General features: G+C 43.5%; 1 protein-coding gene across 11 annotated transcripts in view; it reads right to left on the reverse strand.

Moving 5' to 3' along the window:
- Positions 1-600: 600 nt before the first annotated feature.
- The window catches only part of LOC140206800 (NACHT, LRR and PYD domains-containing protein 3-like), a 53456-nt gene continuing 37953 nt past the window's right edge, over positions 601-16103 (reverse strand). For 6 of the 11 annotated variants that reach the window (XM_072275029.1, XM_072275025.1, XM_072275021.1 and 3 more), the window contains 10 exons: positions 12421-14221; positions 11186-11278; positions 10853-11023; positions 10451-10621; positions 10145-10315; positions 9773-9943; positions 8788-8955; positions 7825-8652; positions 4173-4376; positions 601-2339 (listed from right to left, as the gene is read on the reverse strand). In XM_072275029.1, coding sequence (XP_072131130.1) covers positions 8565-8652; positions 8788-8955; positions 9773-9943; positions 10145-10315; positions 10451-10621; positions 10853-11023; positions 11186-11278; positions 12421-14221 — 2834 coding nt within the window. In that variant the 3' untranslated portion in view covers positions 601-2339; positions 4173-4376; positions 7825-8564. The remainder of the gene's footprint in view (positions 2340-4172; positions 4377-7824; positions 8653-8787; positions 8956-9772; positions 9944-10144; positions 10316-10450; positions 10622-10852; positions 11024-11185; positions 11279-12420; positions 14222-16103) is intronic. The other 5 variants (XM_072275030.1, XM_072275024.1, XM_072275022.1 and 2 more) reach the window with 5 other exon arrangements.

Genomic DNA, 16103 nt, shown 5'->3' on the forward strand with positions numbered 1-16103 from the left:
CCTGATAGAGGTGTACGAGATAATGAGAGGCATTGATCATGTGGATAGTCCGATGCTTTTTCCCAGTGCTGAAATGGCAAGCACGAGAGGGCATAGTTCTAAGGTGCTTGGAAGTGGGTATAGAGGAGATGTCAGGGGTAAGTTTTTTTTTATGCAGAGAGTGGTGAGTGCATGGAATGGGTCTACTGGCGGTGTGGTGGTGGAGGTGAAAATGATAGGGTCTTTTAAGAGACTCCTGGTTGGGTACATGGAGCTTAGAAAAATAGAGGGCTATGGGTAAGCCTAGGTAGTCCTAAGCCAGGGTCATGATCGGCACAGCTTTGTGGGCAGAAGGGCCTGTATTGTGCTGTAGGTTTTCTGTGGTCTATATATTCTACCACTTTAGAAACTGTTGGAGGAGGTGGGGAGGGGTGGTTATCTGGCAGAGGAAAGTCAAAGGGGTGATGTGGGTTCAGTAGTTAGGGTACCAGAACTAGAAGGGGACTAATGTCGTAGTGGTAAGGCTTGCTGGTGCTAGTGTGGTGGAGGCAGGCTGGGTTAAACTGAAGTTGTAGTGGGAATGGGAGCCAGAATGACAGAACAGATAGTGGAGAGGGTGAATTGAATTGAATTGACTTTATTACTTCCATCCTTCACATACATGAGGAGTAAAAATCTTTATGTCACATCTCCGTCTGAATGTGCAACATGCAATTTTTAGCAAGTTATAATAGAACACAACAGTCACTATAACTTAGAAATGCAATTGTATCAGCATGAATTAAGCAGTCTGATGGCCTGGTGGAAGAAGCTGTCCCGGATCCTGTTGGTTCTGGCTTTAATGCTGCGGTACTGTTTCCCAAATGGTAGCAGCTGGAACAGTTTGTGGTTGGGGTGACTCGGGTCCCCAATGATCCTTCGGGCCCTTTTTATACTCCTGTCTTTGTAAATTTCCTGAATCATGGGAAGTTCACAACTGCAGATGTGCTGGGCTTTACACACCACTCTACAAAGTCTGTGATTGAGGGAAGTACAGTTCCCATGCCAGGCAGTGATGCAGCCAGTCAGGATGCTCTCAGTTGTGTCCCTGCAGAAAGTTCTTTGGATTTGGGGCTGCATTTCAAACTTCTTACAACCGTCTGAGGTGAAAGAGGCACTGTTGTACAGACCACATGAGATCCTCTGTGATGTGTCTGGCGAGGAACTTAAAGCTGTTCACCCTCTCAACCCCAGATCCATTGGTGCAAATATGGGTTAGCCTGTCTCCATTCTTCCTGTAGTCCACAATCAGCTCCTTTGTTTTTGTGACAATGAGAGAGAGGTTGTTTTCTTGACACCAGACACCTCAGGGCATGGAATGTGATATTGTAGCCATTACTGGGACTTGTTTGCACCCAGCAATCTGAGGAATTCAGAGAAATAAATTTGTGGAGAGATCACAGACTATGCCAAGAAAGAATGCTTCATATAGTGAGCGATTTTAAATTCCCAAAGATTACTGGGGCTCCCGTATATAAAAGGACTGGATAGGTAGAGTTTGTCAAATGTGCCCGAAGTCAGCACGTCGAACTCCCGACATAGAAGTGTGCAATAAGCTATTAGAAAATAATCCAGGGCTAGTAACAGAAATTAGTGTATCGGAACACTTTGTATGTAGTGATCATAATGTCAGGAGATTCCAAGTTAATATAGAAAAAGTGAGGACTGAACCATGGGTTCAATTCTCAATTGGAGAATGGTCAATTTTGATGGTATCAGAAAGGATCTGACAAGTGTGGTTTGGGACAGGCTGTTTTCTGGCAAAGGAGTACTTGGTAAGTGGGAGGCCTTCAGAAGTGAAATTTTGAGGGTGAAAAGTTTGTATGTGCCTGTCAAAGTAAAAGATGAAAGTTAACTGGTGCAGGGAACCTTGGTTTTCAAGGGATATCGAGGCCCCGGATATTTTGTTCCTCTAAATGCCTCAGACTGTTGGGTGCGACCAAGATTCATTAATGACTACAATAATCATAATTTCATGCCCTGAGCTCATCTGATGTTTTTTTTTAGTTGTCGTCAGTTGCTTTCTAAAAGCTTCCTAATACTTTTTGCTCTTTTGTTTGGCCTCTCTTTGGTTCTTATGTTGGCTTAGGCTTCTCATTTCAGCCATGGTTGTGTCCTCCTGCCTCTACAATGCTTCCACTTCTTTGGGATGTATCAATCACTCAGCTCCTGAATTGCTCCCAGAAACTCCAGCCATTGCTGCTCCATTGTCACTCCTACCTGTCTCCCCTTCCAGTCAAGTTTGGCCAGCTTCTCTGCCACAGAAACATGGAGAAGGTCAGTACAGAACCATGCCCACTCTGGACGATCAGAATGGTAATCTATATGAGGAGACAAAATAGATGGGAGAGATTTAAAATTTTTTTTTTTTTTTTTTTTTGCATCTCTATTTTTCAGGAGTTGGACACAGAGTCTATAGAAGTGAGGCAAAGCAGCATCAACTTCATGGACCCTGTACAGATTACACAGGTGGAGGTGTTTGCTGTCTTAAGGCACATTAGCGTGGATAAATCCCCAGGCCCTGACAAGTTGTTTCCTGGGACTCTGCGGAAGACAAGTGCAGAAATCGTCAGGGCCCAAGCACAGTGTGATGTCAGATCACATCTTGGTGACTAAAGTGATCTCATCTGAAATGTTGCCTTCACCCACTGATGTATTTTGTAAATCTTTTCACAGGTTAAGAACGACAAGGAATTTGTCTCCCAGAATCTCAGAGACAACACGCCAGTTTTGTCCTTCCTGTCCATTAGGAAGTGGATCAAGGGATTCACTCAATCATCCTTCCTGCTCACACTATTGGAATGGATTCACTCAGTCATCTCAACTGAAAGTCCATCAGCAATTCCACACTGGGACAAGGCCACTCACTGTTCTGTATGTGGGAAGGGAATTAATCAGTCATCCTACCTGCGGACACACCAGTCAGTTCACACTGGGCAGAGGCTGGCCACCTGCTGAATTTGTGGGGAAGGATTCAGTCGGTCATCTGACCTAATGGCTGACCAGTCAGTTCACACCGGGGAATGGCCATTCACCTGCTCGGACTGTGGGAAGGGATTCACTTTGTCATCTCACCTGCTGACACATCAGTCAGTTCACACTGGGGAGAGGTTGTTCACCTGCTCAGATTGTGGGAAGAGATTCACTCAGTTATCCAGCCTACAGACATACCAATCAGCCCACACAGGGAAGTGGCTGTTCAACTGCCCAGACTGTGGGAAAGGATTCAATCACTCATCCACTCTCCAGAGACACCAGTCAGTCCACACTGGAGTATGGCCATTCACCTGCTCAGACTGTGGGAAAGGATTCACTCGGTCATTTCAACTGAAGGTACATCAGAGAGTTCACACTGGGGAGAAGCTGTTCAGCTGTTCGTTGTGTGGGAAGGGATTCACTCGGTCATCCGACCTACTGGCACACCAGTGAGTACACATTGGAAAGAGGCCGTTCACCTGCTTGAACTGAAGGAAGGGATTCACCCAGCTATTTGGTCTAGGAGACACCAGTAAGTTCACACAGCAGAGATGCTGTTTACCTGCTGTGAATGTGGAAGGGGTTCAGTCACGTACGTAACCTTATGACATACTACTGGAGTCAGAAAAGTTTTAAGTTTAAAACTATGTTGAACTCTGCAATTTTTCCCACTGATCATCCAGTTCTGGACCCTGGTGACTGGGCATGGGAGGAGTTTCTTCTGCTGCACATTCACCTTTAATGGGACTGGAGTTTAATATTCTGGATCTGGGACAAATAAATCAGTTTTGTTTTAAACTCTTTCTCCGGTAATATATAATTTAGAAATCTTATCTGACTGTTGAGTGATTTTTTTTTAATGTCGTTTATAGCTCTTCCTCCTTCTGTCCTCGGTAGTGTTAATCTAAGTGTGTTTGAGTGTAAATAGTCTTTTCTGAATTTGTCATTTCAGTTCTTATTTTTCTTTGTAAAGTTTCCACATCGGAATGGAACCAAGATATTTTGCCAAGGAATATGTTAATATTGGAATAGTGAAAGAGTTTATTGCCTTTGTTGTATTTGCTATACCATGGAAATATGTTTGGCAAATGTTCTTAAGCCTTGAAGTCAATTTTGTCATATGTTTTCTCTTTTTCACAATACTTTCTATTTTCTCTGCTTATTGATATTCCAGGTACCTGGGTATCAAGAGTTCTGATGAAGGAAGGGTCTTGGCCCAAAATGTTGATTCCCAACCATAGATGCTGCCTAACCTGCTGATCTCCTCCAGCACATTGTGTGTGTTGCTCTAGATTCCCAGTATCTGCAGGGTCTCTTGTGTCCCATATACTTGTATGTTTCTTGAATAGGACACACAGGGAGGCAGAGTAGGTTGTATGGTTCTGTTGGTAAAAAATAAAATCAAATCATTAGAAAGAGGTAGCATAGAGTCGGAAAGTGTTGTGTCATTGTGGGTAGAACAAAGGAATAGCAAGAGTGAAAAGACACCAATGGGAGTTTTACAGAGACCCAAAACAGTAGTATGTATATCTTCCACAAATCACAATGGGACAAGGAAAATGCATGCCAAAACAGCAATATTACAGTATTCCTGGCAGATAGTCATGCAAATATATTGGGAATATCAGGGAGGTGCTGGATCCCAAGAGGAGGTTTCCTAGAATGCCCACAAGATGGCTTTTTAGAGCAGCTCCTGGTTGAGCCCAGCTGGGGATCAGCTATTCTCGATTGGGTGTTGTGCAACGAACCGGAATTAATTAGAGAACTTACGGCGAAAGAACCAAGAGGGGGAAGTGATCTTAATATAATGGAATTCACCCTGAAATGCGAGAAGGAGAAGCTAACGTGAAATGTGTCAATATAACCGTAGAATAAAGAGAATTACAGAGGCATGAGAGAAGAATTGGTCTGAATTGGTAAGTAAAGAATACTGGAATGGATGACAACAGAACGGCAGGAATTTCTGTAAGTAATTTGGAGGCACAGGATATAAGTACCAAAGAGGAAAAAGTATTCTGTGCCGTGTAGCTACTGTATAATATGGAACTACTTTATGTTGTAGCAACACGTTGTTGCGTGTGCTATTAGGTGCGTATTGATCTGTACATGTGTGCCGAGTTCGGTTGTTGCCAGTAAAGAACCATGGGCTGAAAAATGGCAGATGGAGTTTAATACTGACAAGTGTGAGGTATTGCACGTTGGAAAGACAAACCAAGGTAGAACATACAGGGTTAATGGTAAGGCACTGAGGAGTGCAGTGGAACAGAGGGATCTGGGAATACAGATACAAAATTCCTTAAAAGTGGCGTCACAGGTAGATAGGGTCATAAAGAGAGCTTTTGCTACATTGGCCTTTATTAATCAAAGTATTGAGTATAAGAGCTGGAATGTTATGATGAGGTTGTATAAGGCATTGGTGAGGCCGAATCTGGAGTATTGTGTTCAGTTTTGGTCACCAAATTACAGGAAGGATATAAATAAGGTTGAAAGAGTGCAGAGAAGGTTTACAAGGATGTTGCCAGGACTTGAGAAACTCAGTCACAGAGAAAGGTTGAATAGGTTAGGACTTTATTCCCTGGAGTGTAGAAGAATGAGGGGAGATTTGATAGAGGTATATAAAATTATGATGGGTATACATAGAGTGAATGCAAGCAGGCTTTTTCCACTGAGGCAAGGGGAGAGGAAAAAAACAGAGGACATGGGTTAAGGGTGAGGGGGGAAAAGTTTAAAGGGAACATTAGGGGGGGCTTCTTCACACAGAGAGTGGTGGGAGTATGGAATGAGCTGCCAGACGAGGTGGTAAATGCGGGTTCTTTTTCAACATTTAAGAATAAATTGGACAGATACATGGATGGCAGGTGTATGGAGGGATATGGTCCATGTGCAGGTCAGTGGGACTAGGAAGAAAATGGTTCGGCACAGCCAAGAAGGGCCAAAAGGCCTGTTTCTGTGCTGTAGTTTCTACGGTTTCTATGAAACATAGCAAAATAGCATTGTTGTGTAACCAGGCTACATACATAACATATTCCAAAGGCAAGATGATACAACTGTGGCTAATAGGAAGGTAAAGCCAACATAGGCAGCAAAGAGAAGGCATTCAACAGAGAAAAAATGGTGGTAGGTCAGAGGATTGGGAAGCTTTTAAAAACCAACAAAAGGCAACTAAAAAAATAATTAAGAAGGAAAATATGGAAATCGAAGGTAAGCTGGCCATTAAGGAGGATCCTAAATGTTTCTTCTGATGCATAAAGTGTAAAGGAGAGATGAGAGTGCATATCGGACCAACGGAAAGCGATGTTGGAGGAGTGGTAATAGAGGCAAGGAGCTGGCGGATGAACTGAGTCAGTATTTTTCATCAGTCTTCACTGTGGAAGTCCAAATATCAGTGGTCAGAAATATTTATAGTACATTCCTCAGGAGCAGGTTCTTGGGAAACAGAAAGGTCTGAAGGTAAAGGCCAGCTGGACCACATGGCGTACATCCCAGAGTTCTCAAAGGGGTGACTGAAGAGATTGTGGAGGGATTAGTAATGATGTTTCAATAATCAATTCAATCTGGCATGGTTCTGTAAGACTGACAATTTGGAAATATCAGTCCACTCTTCAAGAAGGGAAGGTGGTAGATGAACAGATATTATAGGCCAGTTAGGTTCACTTCACTCTTTGGGAAGATATTGGAGTCAGATATTGAGGATGTGTTTTCAAGGTATTTTCAGTCATTTTCAGCATGTTTTCCTCAAGGGAAAATCTTGCCTGACGAGTATGTTGAAAGTCTTTGAATTAATTGAAGTGACAAGCAAGATAGACAAAGGAGATTCAGTTGATGATATGCAGCTGAAGTTTCAGAAAGTCTTTGACAAGGTGCCACACATGAGGCTGCTTATCAAGTTATGAGCCCATGGTGTTACAGGAAAGACTCCCTTATGGACAAAGCAGTGGCTGATTGGCAGGAGGCAAGGAATAGTAATGAAGGGAACCTTTTCTGATTGGCTGCTGGTGATCAGTGGTGTTCCACAGGGATCTGTGTTGGGACCAATTCTTTTATGTTACTGTATATGGCAATGACTTGAATGACAGAATTGATGGTTTTGTTGCAAAGATGCAGATGATATCAAGTCAGTTGGAGGGACAGGATGTTTTGAGGAAATTGGGAGGCTGCAAAAGGACAGACAGATTAGAGAAATTACTTGAGTCAGAAGATGGTAAATGTGTGGAATTTTTTGCCATGAGTGGCTGTGGAGGCCAAGTTATTGGTTGTGTTTAAGGCAGAGATTGATAGTTTCTTGATTAGCCAGGGCATCTATGGGTATGGGGTGAAAGTAGAGGAGCAGGGATGACTGGAATGATTGGATCAGCCCACGATGGAATGGCAGAGCAGACTCGATGGGCTGGATGGCCCACTTCTGTTCCTATATCTTATGGTCTTATGATTTAAAGGAGGTGAAGCCTTGAATTCTAATCTTGCTAAGAAATAGACACTACAAAAAGTGCGTCTTTGGAATGTTACGTATCTGAAGTTTTGTTTTATAACTTTCTGTCAGATCAGCGACGCCCCATGTGCTTTATTTGTAAACAACGAAACCATCAAGATTGCAGCAACACTTCCATAAATGACACACTGAAAAAGCTACTGATGGTTTTACTCGGTTCCGGAAGATGATAGAAGCATTTGAAAAGCGTTGCACACTCAAGTCATTTGGAAAGAAAGGTACAAATGACTTGGATTGTGGTCTCATTGCTTCTCATAACATTTCCAAAATGATAGTAGAAGTGTGCAAAATCTCACACAATTAGTGAAAGACTAATAACGCCTGCCGCATCAGGTACTCACCACTGTTCTCAAAATGGATACCAGTGTTGATGATGGATCTCAGCTCGAAACAGACATTAGGCATTTTCAGATTTCTTCACTCTGAAGACTGCTTCTGAAAATCTTCATTTTCGGGGGATGAAAATGCCGTTTTAGTGTGGACAGAGAGTCAAAACGAAGAGAAAAGGCTTTGTTTTCAAAATTATCCAGCGTAGTGTGGATGTAGCCTCAGTCTGAATGCGCAGCTACTTGCCCTGATGAATTCAAACCTGGCATTAAAGATTTAGATTCCCACTATCTCTTGGCAGTGCAACTGGAGCACATGCCAACCTCCGTAGTCTCCCGGGAAAGTAGAGGCGCTGTCGTGCTTTCTTCACAATAAATCCAAAACTCAACAAAATAAAGTGATATTTGACGAATAACATTTGCAGTCTGAATGGACAGCTGCTTGCCCAGATGAATTCAAACCTAGTATTAATGATTTGGATTCCCACTATGTCTTGGCAGGGCAGCTGGAGCAGACCTTGGGCGAGTTCTGTCTGCATTTCCAAGGAGCTCAGATGTCAGACACTGAGGGATCTGGCAGCAGGTTAGTCAATGACCAGACAGCTCTGACACCCAAAACAGCAATGGGGCACCTGATGACGTGTAGTGGCACATGCTCATCCGGAGCTGCAGTTGTTTAGGGTTTCAATCCGAGTTGTGACTGTGAAATCGATGAATACTATTCCACAGGAGATAGTACTCTACATTTGAATGAATCACAGTTTAACACTAAGTCCATTTCTGTTTCCCCGCAATGACATCAGTTGATTTTGCCCCTCTGCAGTGAATGGATTCCCCTTCAGCCTGAAACAGATGTAAGAATACAGAGGACGTTATACAGTTTGACTAGCAGGGCGGTGGTCTTGCTATTTCAGCAACAAGTATTTCCAGGAAAGCCCAGTGAAGTTTTATTGCATTAAACATTAATATAGTACTCACGTGATTTTCCTCAAGCTCTTGCGTCGCAGTATCAGCCGGCGGAACGAGTCGGTCGATTTGTCTGTGAATGAGTTTCCTCCCAGGTCCAAAATTTTCAGTGAACTCATTTTGTTGAGAACGAAGCAGAGGGACTCTGTGCAAGAATCGGTCAGACCATTACTGTGCAGACTGGGGATCACAGAGACAAAGAACAAGAGTCAGATGAATCGTGAGTATGTTTTTATTTTTACTCTCACTGAAACTAACATGGATGATAGAGTTAGAGAGTCTTGGGTCATGGCACCATACAGCATTGAAACAGGCCACTCTGTCCACGACTGCGTCTCTTCTCACTTTGTCAAGACTCTGCTTCCAAAACTCTCTCCGGCTGTGAAGTACTGGTACGCACCATTCTCTGGTTGAAAATCACCACAGCAATTATTCCCCATCTCTATCCATGAAACTCTGCCATCCTACATAGGGAGAACTGTCTTGTAGTATTTATCTATACCTTACTTTTCAATATCTCATTAACCACTCTAAACCTCCTCCGTCCAGGGAAAAGTGACTGAGCCTCCCCAGTCTCTCATAACAGAAATATCCCATTCCAGGAGATACCCTAGCAAGGGCAACTTGACAGTAGATTCTGGAATATGGAGAGAATCACATATCGCTGGAGGACTGAGATGGCCATGTAGAATCTGTGGAGGCATAGTTACCATTTCTGATCGAGATATTGAATGAAGACCAACATCCTGTCAACTTTCACTGCACCATCTGCAGCGCTGTAACATTCTTCCTTTCACACGATCACCAGAACTGCATGAACTCCAGCTGGGATCTGTGCAATATTTGGTGACGTTGGAGATGAACGTCTCATCACTTGGGTCACTGTAATCAATGTGCCAATTTATGACGAAGGTCAGTTGTCCTGGGGCCGTTTTTACCGCATTGAGAAAGATGTTCACAGTCAGTTAAGAACATACCTTGTCACACTGATACTTACTCTAGTTCCAGTAGTTTACATTGGAGCTCCACCAGCACCTCAGACAGACGTTTAACCCCTGAATCTCCGATATTGTTATCACCCAGTGACAGAAGCTTCAGGGAGCAGTTTGTTTTGAGAGCGATAGCAAGATCCTCACTGAACGAATCTGTGAGAGCGACATCCCATAATCTGAGGGACAGAGACGCAGATGGAAATGGAAAGAGGAGGATCTGTTTTCACTTCCAATTCACTGTTTATTGATAATACTCCTCATCTCTTATTGTATACTTAACATTATTGATACTAACAATGATCCACTCTCTTAAATGTAATTAAATTTCAGACACATAGTAGTTGTAAAATATGACCTCTCCATAGTCTGACTCTTACCGTAGTTTCTGTATTTTACACTCTGGGCTGTTCAAAGGTCCAAATATCAGCTTCACCCCTGAATCACCCAGATTATTATAGTCCAGGGCAAGATCCACCAGTGACGGGCTAGTAGCTAGAGCGGAGGCGAGATACTCTGCGCCAGAAGCTGTGAGACCGATTCTACATAACCTGCAGTTCAAAAGAAGCAAATGAAACCCAATGCAAATTTGTCATTATTATTCCAGCTGAGGTCAAAAAGTACCAAACACATTCTACAACATTAGGCATTAAGTTGTAAGTACAATTTCTCAGTTTGGTACTTACCACAGTTCCTGTATTTTACAGTATGGGGTCCTCAGAGCCTCAGAGAGCAGTTTGACTCCTGAATCCTCCAGTTTATTGTTATCCAGTTCCAGTTTGATCAGTGAGTGGTTTGTTCTGAGAATGCAGGCAAGATTCTTGGCGCAAGAAGCTGTAAAACTATTGTTCTTCAGTCTTGTGACCAGAAGAATTAGAGTGAGAGCAAATGAGGGGGAGAGAGAGGGTGGGGGGGGGGGGGAGAGGGGGGAGGGGGGCAGTGAGAGAGAGAGAGAGAGAGAAGGAGAAGCAGAGAGAGAGTGAGAGGCAGAGAGAAAATTAGTACACCATTCAATCTGTGTTCCTGATAATAACACTAACGTTGTACAACTGAGATTAGAACAATATCTGTCACTCTCCACTACTTACCCCAATTTTTGTATTTTACATTCCGAGTTATTTAGAACTCCTAACAGCTTTTTTACACCTGTATCTCCCAATCTATTGTCCTTCATATCGAGCTCCGTCACTGAGCGGTTTTTAATGAGAGCAGAGGCGAGGATTGCAGTCTGAGAGGCTGTGATACAGTTACTGCCCAATCTGGTGTCCCATAATCAAAGGAAAAAAAGAGAGACTGAGACCTCAGAAGAAACAACTCAATATAGATCACCAGATTTTACCAGTAGTTACGTTAATTGTTCATAACTGTGTTCTGTTCTAGATATAATCAGAGAATCAGACTTCTCATAGTATGGTTCTTACCGCAGTTTTTGTATTTTACAATCCTGCTCCCTCAGAGCTACAGAGATTAGGTTCATTGCTGAATCACCCTCACCCAATTCATTGTTTGTCAATCTGAAGGAAAAGAGAGAGTTGTGAGACTCAAACTGGCTCAGACCCATGACCTGACACATTTTGCCATTCTGATATTTCAAGTAAACATTAAGTAGTGAAGAAGTTTTCAGCTAAATTATTCTCACACTAAGAATTAATCCCAATATGTTACATCCCACTTGTTTTCAAGGTCTGTGTTTTGTTGCTCTTTCTAAACTTATCTCTGTCCAGTTTTGCTTTCTGAATTATTTTGTTGTTATAATTTAGTTCATATTTGTCAAACCTGCATAATTTATGATGCACATTAAATCCCAGATTCACAGAGGAAGGGCCACATTCCATAAAATTAAACATAAGCTCGATCTGACATGTGCAATATTCCTGTACTATCTCAGATCAGCACGAACTGCAGCTGGGAAGCCCTTCAAGGAACTTTTCCAGACAGGCAGAATTTTGGTGGAGATGCAATTTTTCAAAGCACCAATTCCCTTCATTTATAACAGTCAGTTTTCATTTCAAACCCAACCATTCTTGAGAAACTTTTGTAGACTCTGTCTCAAGCAGAGCCATAGACAGCAAACAGATCATACCACTTTCCAGCTCAGTAGTTGAAATGTGGTGTGAGGGTGGCCACAAAATTGGTCCAATTACGTCCCTAGTCTCAGGATAACTGCTGCAGCCGGTATATTGTAACTGTTTGCTGGCTGCTATAAACGTCTATGTATCACCGACTGGACAATGAAGATGGTGGGTGTTGTGACTGAGTCTTTGACTGCCTGGACCAGAGAAGGAGGAGGCTGCAAATGGGTGAAGGGATGCAGACGACTGAAAAGTGGAAAGGGCTGTGTCATTATTGTGTTAAGCTAACATCTGGTCACTTACAAGAAGCTCAGATCGCGCACTGACAACAGAGCTGTGCTCTGATCTTTGGCAATAAATGGGGATGTGGCTGCTCCCTGTGCAACACATGATGATAGTCGCTGCCGTTCTCCAGAAGGGATACGATACTGTTAGTCTGCTAATCATCAGTCAGTGACAAATTTAAGATATTTAGTCATCGGTAAAGCGAGCAAACAATGACACAGGGCTATTTATTTGGCTAAATACATTTAACATTAAATCTTTAATTTTCACTGTTAGAAAATCTAAATATTTAGAATTACCCCAACTCTTGGCATTTGTAGAGACTGGGTGCCAGCCGTTGGAGTCCTTCACACTGAATGTAGCAGTGATCCAGGTCGAGGTGTTTTATTGTATCACAGAGTCCGATGACATGAGACAGGACCGCACAGTCAATCGGGGTCAGTCGCAGTCCACTAAGTGAAAGTCTTTCCACAGACCCTAGTGCTTCCTGAGCTAGCACACGATTCTGAGACTCAAACAGGTAGTGCAATGTGTTCAGGAGGCTCCTTTTATCGGCTTTGTTCTCTGTGTTTCCACTCTGACGTTTGAACTCCCCCTTCACAAAGTCAATCACCTGGCGGGCTGTATCGCCAGGAAATGGGCCCAGAAACTCCTTCCAGCGCCAGGCTGACCCTGAGGAGAGACCAGCAACAAAACGGAGAAATACCTCAAACCGCCCATCTGTCATGCCGCAGGCTTCAGCGAGGATCTTCACAGTATCCTTGAGGTCTGAGGTCAGGTATTGTGCGACTGCAGCTACAAACTCTTGGATGGTGAGGTGTGGGAATGTGTACACCACGTTCCGGGCAGAATCCTTTTTCTCCAAAAGCTCCATCAGGAACCCGGACAGGAACTGGGAAGGCTGCAGATTGTTCTTGATCAAATCTTCATCTGTAAACACAATCTTCCTATCGGACACTCCTCTGAAGGCCATCTGACCGACCCTGAGTAACACATCATGAAGGTTCTCAATCTCACGGCCGTGGTTTTTCAGGATGTTGTAAATATAGTAGGAATATAGTTGGGTGATGGTCTTGGGAACTTGCTGCGGGTCCTTGTCTCCTTTTGTGAAGAAGGGGCCCAGTGCTAGAGCGAGGATCCAGCAGTAGGATGGGTTGTAGCTCATGGTGTACAGGATCTCGTTCTCCTTCACATGTTTGAAAACAGCTGCTGCCACTGTCTGATCTTCAAAATGCCTATTGAAATATTCCCTCCGTTCCTCACCGACAAATCCCAGGATTTCAGCCCAGACACTAATCTCCGCCTTTTCCAATGAATGTAACGCAGTGGGGCGGGTGGTCACCAGCACTGAACACCCTGGGAGCAGTTTGTGCTGGATTAAATTGTACACAATGTCTGACACAAGGCACCGGAATTCTGGGTCTGCACAGCATTGCTGAGGTTCTGTGTCTCTCTGACTCTCAGTAAAATCAATTCTCTCCTTTAGTTCATCCAAACCATCAAATATAAACAGCAATCCCTCCGGGTTCTTCCAGACTTCTTCCAGACTATTCTCAAAGTAAGGATACTGTTGCAGAATCAGTTCCGTCAGGCTTATTTCACGGTTAATGGTGTTTAGATCCCTGAATTTGAAACTGAACACAAAATGGTAGTGTTGGTATATTTTCCCCGTGGCCCAGTCATAAACAATCTTCTGCATCATTGTTGTTTTCCCGATGCCCGGGACTCCAGCCACTGCTGCTGAATTCCCAGGTTTCACTCTGTTCACTGATGTTGGATTCACAGAGTCAAATCCTAAGAATCTCTTCATTTGCTGCCAGTAAGTTATGTTATGGGAAAAGCTGCTTTGAAGCAACTGATCGGCACGGATTTTTTCCAACTCTCCCCGAAGATGCTTCATTCTCCACTCCTCATGGTCTCGGCCTCTTGCCAGCAGCTCGTGTTCCACAAACCTCCGTCCTCGAACAGAAGAAATGACCGTCAGCTCAGCATATCGATCAACCAGCTTGGAAACCTTAACCTTCTCCCTCAACAGAATCGTGTTCACTCTGAGCTTTTCAGTTTCTTCCTGCAGTGTCTTCTTGTGTTTCTCATGAACATCTTCCATGGGAACAGAAAGAAAATTGACACAGTTAGATTCTCAACTTAATAGCGATACACGCAAAATTCAAATCACTAGAATTTCAACAGTTAACTCTAAAGTGCTGTGGTTGTTACCACCAAAAGTGAAAATCCACCAAGACACAGCTGCTTGGCCTGTAACCAATATGCAAAAAAATAAAATAAATAAAATCAAGTCTTCACAGAGCTGTCAGCTGTGAAGGTGAACATATCTCGAATACTCCACTGCAACTGCCTGTGTTGACCAACTCAAGACCCTTTAATTTCCAGGTCCTTTATTTTGAGAATAAAGTTTGAAAATCCACATGTTAAGGGTCTCAGCCTTAAATGTGGACTGTTCATTTCCCTCTGTGGATGCTGTCCAGCCATATGAGTAATGTCAGAATCTGTACTATCTTCATATTGACAGGCGATGTTTTGTCAAGTTAAAATAGCTACTGGAAGAACTTATCAAAACAGTCACCGCATGTGTAGAAGAAAGCAGAATTAACCTTTCAGGTCACTGTCCTTATGAAGCCCTTAGAAAATCTGAATATCTTCAATTGCAGAGGAAAATGAGGTTGGAAAGAATGGGCAACCACAATATTAAATTAACCTCAGTCCCTTCTGCCTGCAGGCTCCATATTCCTCCCTTCCCTTTGTGTTTACAGTCCCTTAAGTGTCTCCATCCACCACCACCCTGGCTGCACACTCCAGGTACCCATCACTCTCTGTCCCGACACATCTCCTTCAGAGCATCCCCCTCTCACCTTAAACACATGCCCTCTGGCATTACGCATTTCAAACAAGATACTGGCTGTCAACTGTATCTATCAGTGACTTATAAACCTTTGTCTGTTTCCGCCCTCTGACCACACCAATCCAGAGAAAACAAGCCACGTTTGTCTGAACTCTCCCTGGAGTTAACTCCCTCTAACCTAGGCCGTATCCTATTGCCTGGGTGGCAAGCAGCGGTGGAAAGCCTCTACTCTAAGGCTAAGGAGCTGGTGGTAGACCTGAGGAGAGCTAAGGTACCGGTGACCCCTGTTTCCATCCAGAGGGTCAGTGTGGACATGGTGGAGGATTACAAATACCTGGGGATACGAATTGAAAATAAACTGGAATGGTCTAAGAACACTGAGGCTGTCTACAAGAAGGTTCAGAGCCGTCTCTATTTCTTGAGGAGACTGAGGTCCTTTAACATCTGTCGGACGATGCTGAGGATGTTCTACAAGTCTGTGGTGGCCAGTGTGATCAAGTTTGCTGTTGTGTGCTGGGGCAGCAGGCTGAGGGTAGCAGACACCAATAGAAACAACAAACTCATTCATAAGGCTAGTGATGTTGTGGGGATGGAACTGGACTCTCTGACGGTGGTGTCTGAAAAGAGGATGCTGTCTAAGTTGCATTCCATCTTGGTCAATGTCTCCCATCCACTACATAATGTACTGGGTGGACACAGGAGTACATTCAGCCAGAGACTCATTCCTCTGAGATGCAACACAGAGCGTCATAGGAAGTCATTCCTGCCTGTGGCCATCAAACTTTACAACTCCTCCCTTGGAGGGTTAGACACCCTGAGCCAATAGGCTGGTCCTAAACTTATTTCCTGGCTTAATTTACATATTACTATTTAATTATTTGTGGTTTTATTACTATTTAATTATTTATGGTGCAACTGCAATGAAAACCAACTTCCTCCGGGATCAATAAAGTATGACTATGACTATGACTATTCCCCAGTGTGATACAGCCAGCCTGTCCTGGGAACCGATAGATATGACCTTTGTGATGGAGACACTGCTTAACAAGACTGCCAACGTGCTCAAGCACAGATCGAGCCCTGATCCGAGTATCGATCGTAATTATGTCTATACGTACTGTT

This window comes from Mobula birostris, chromosome 13, assembly GCF_030028105.1.
Source record: "Mobula birostris isolate sMobBir1 chromosome 13, sMobBir1.hap1, whole genome shotgun sequence".
NCBI classification, from domain to species: domain Eukaryota; kingdom Metazoa; phylum Chordata; class Chondrichthyes; order Myliobatiformes; family Myliobatidae; genus Mobula; species Mobula birostris.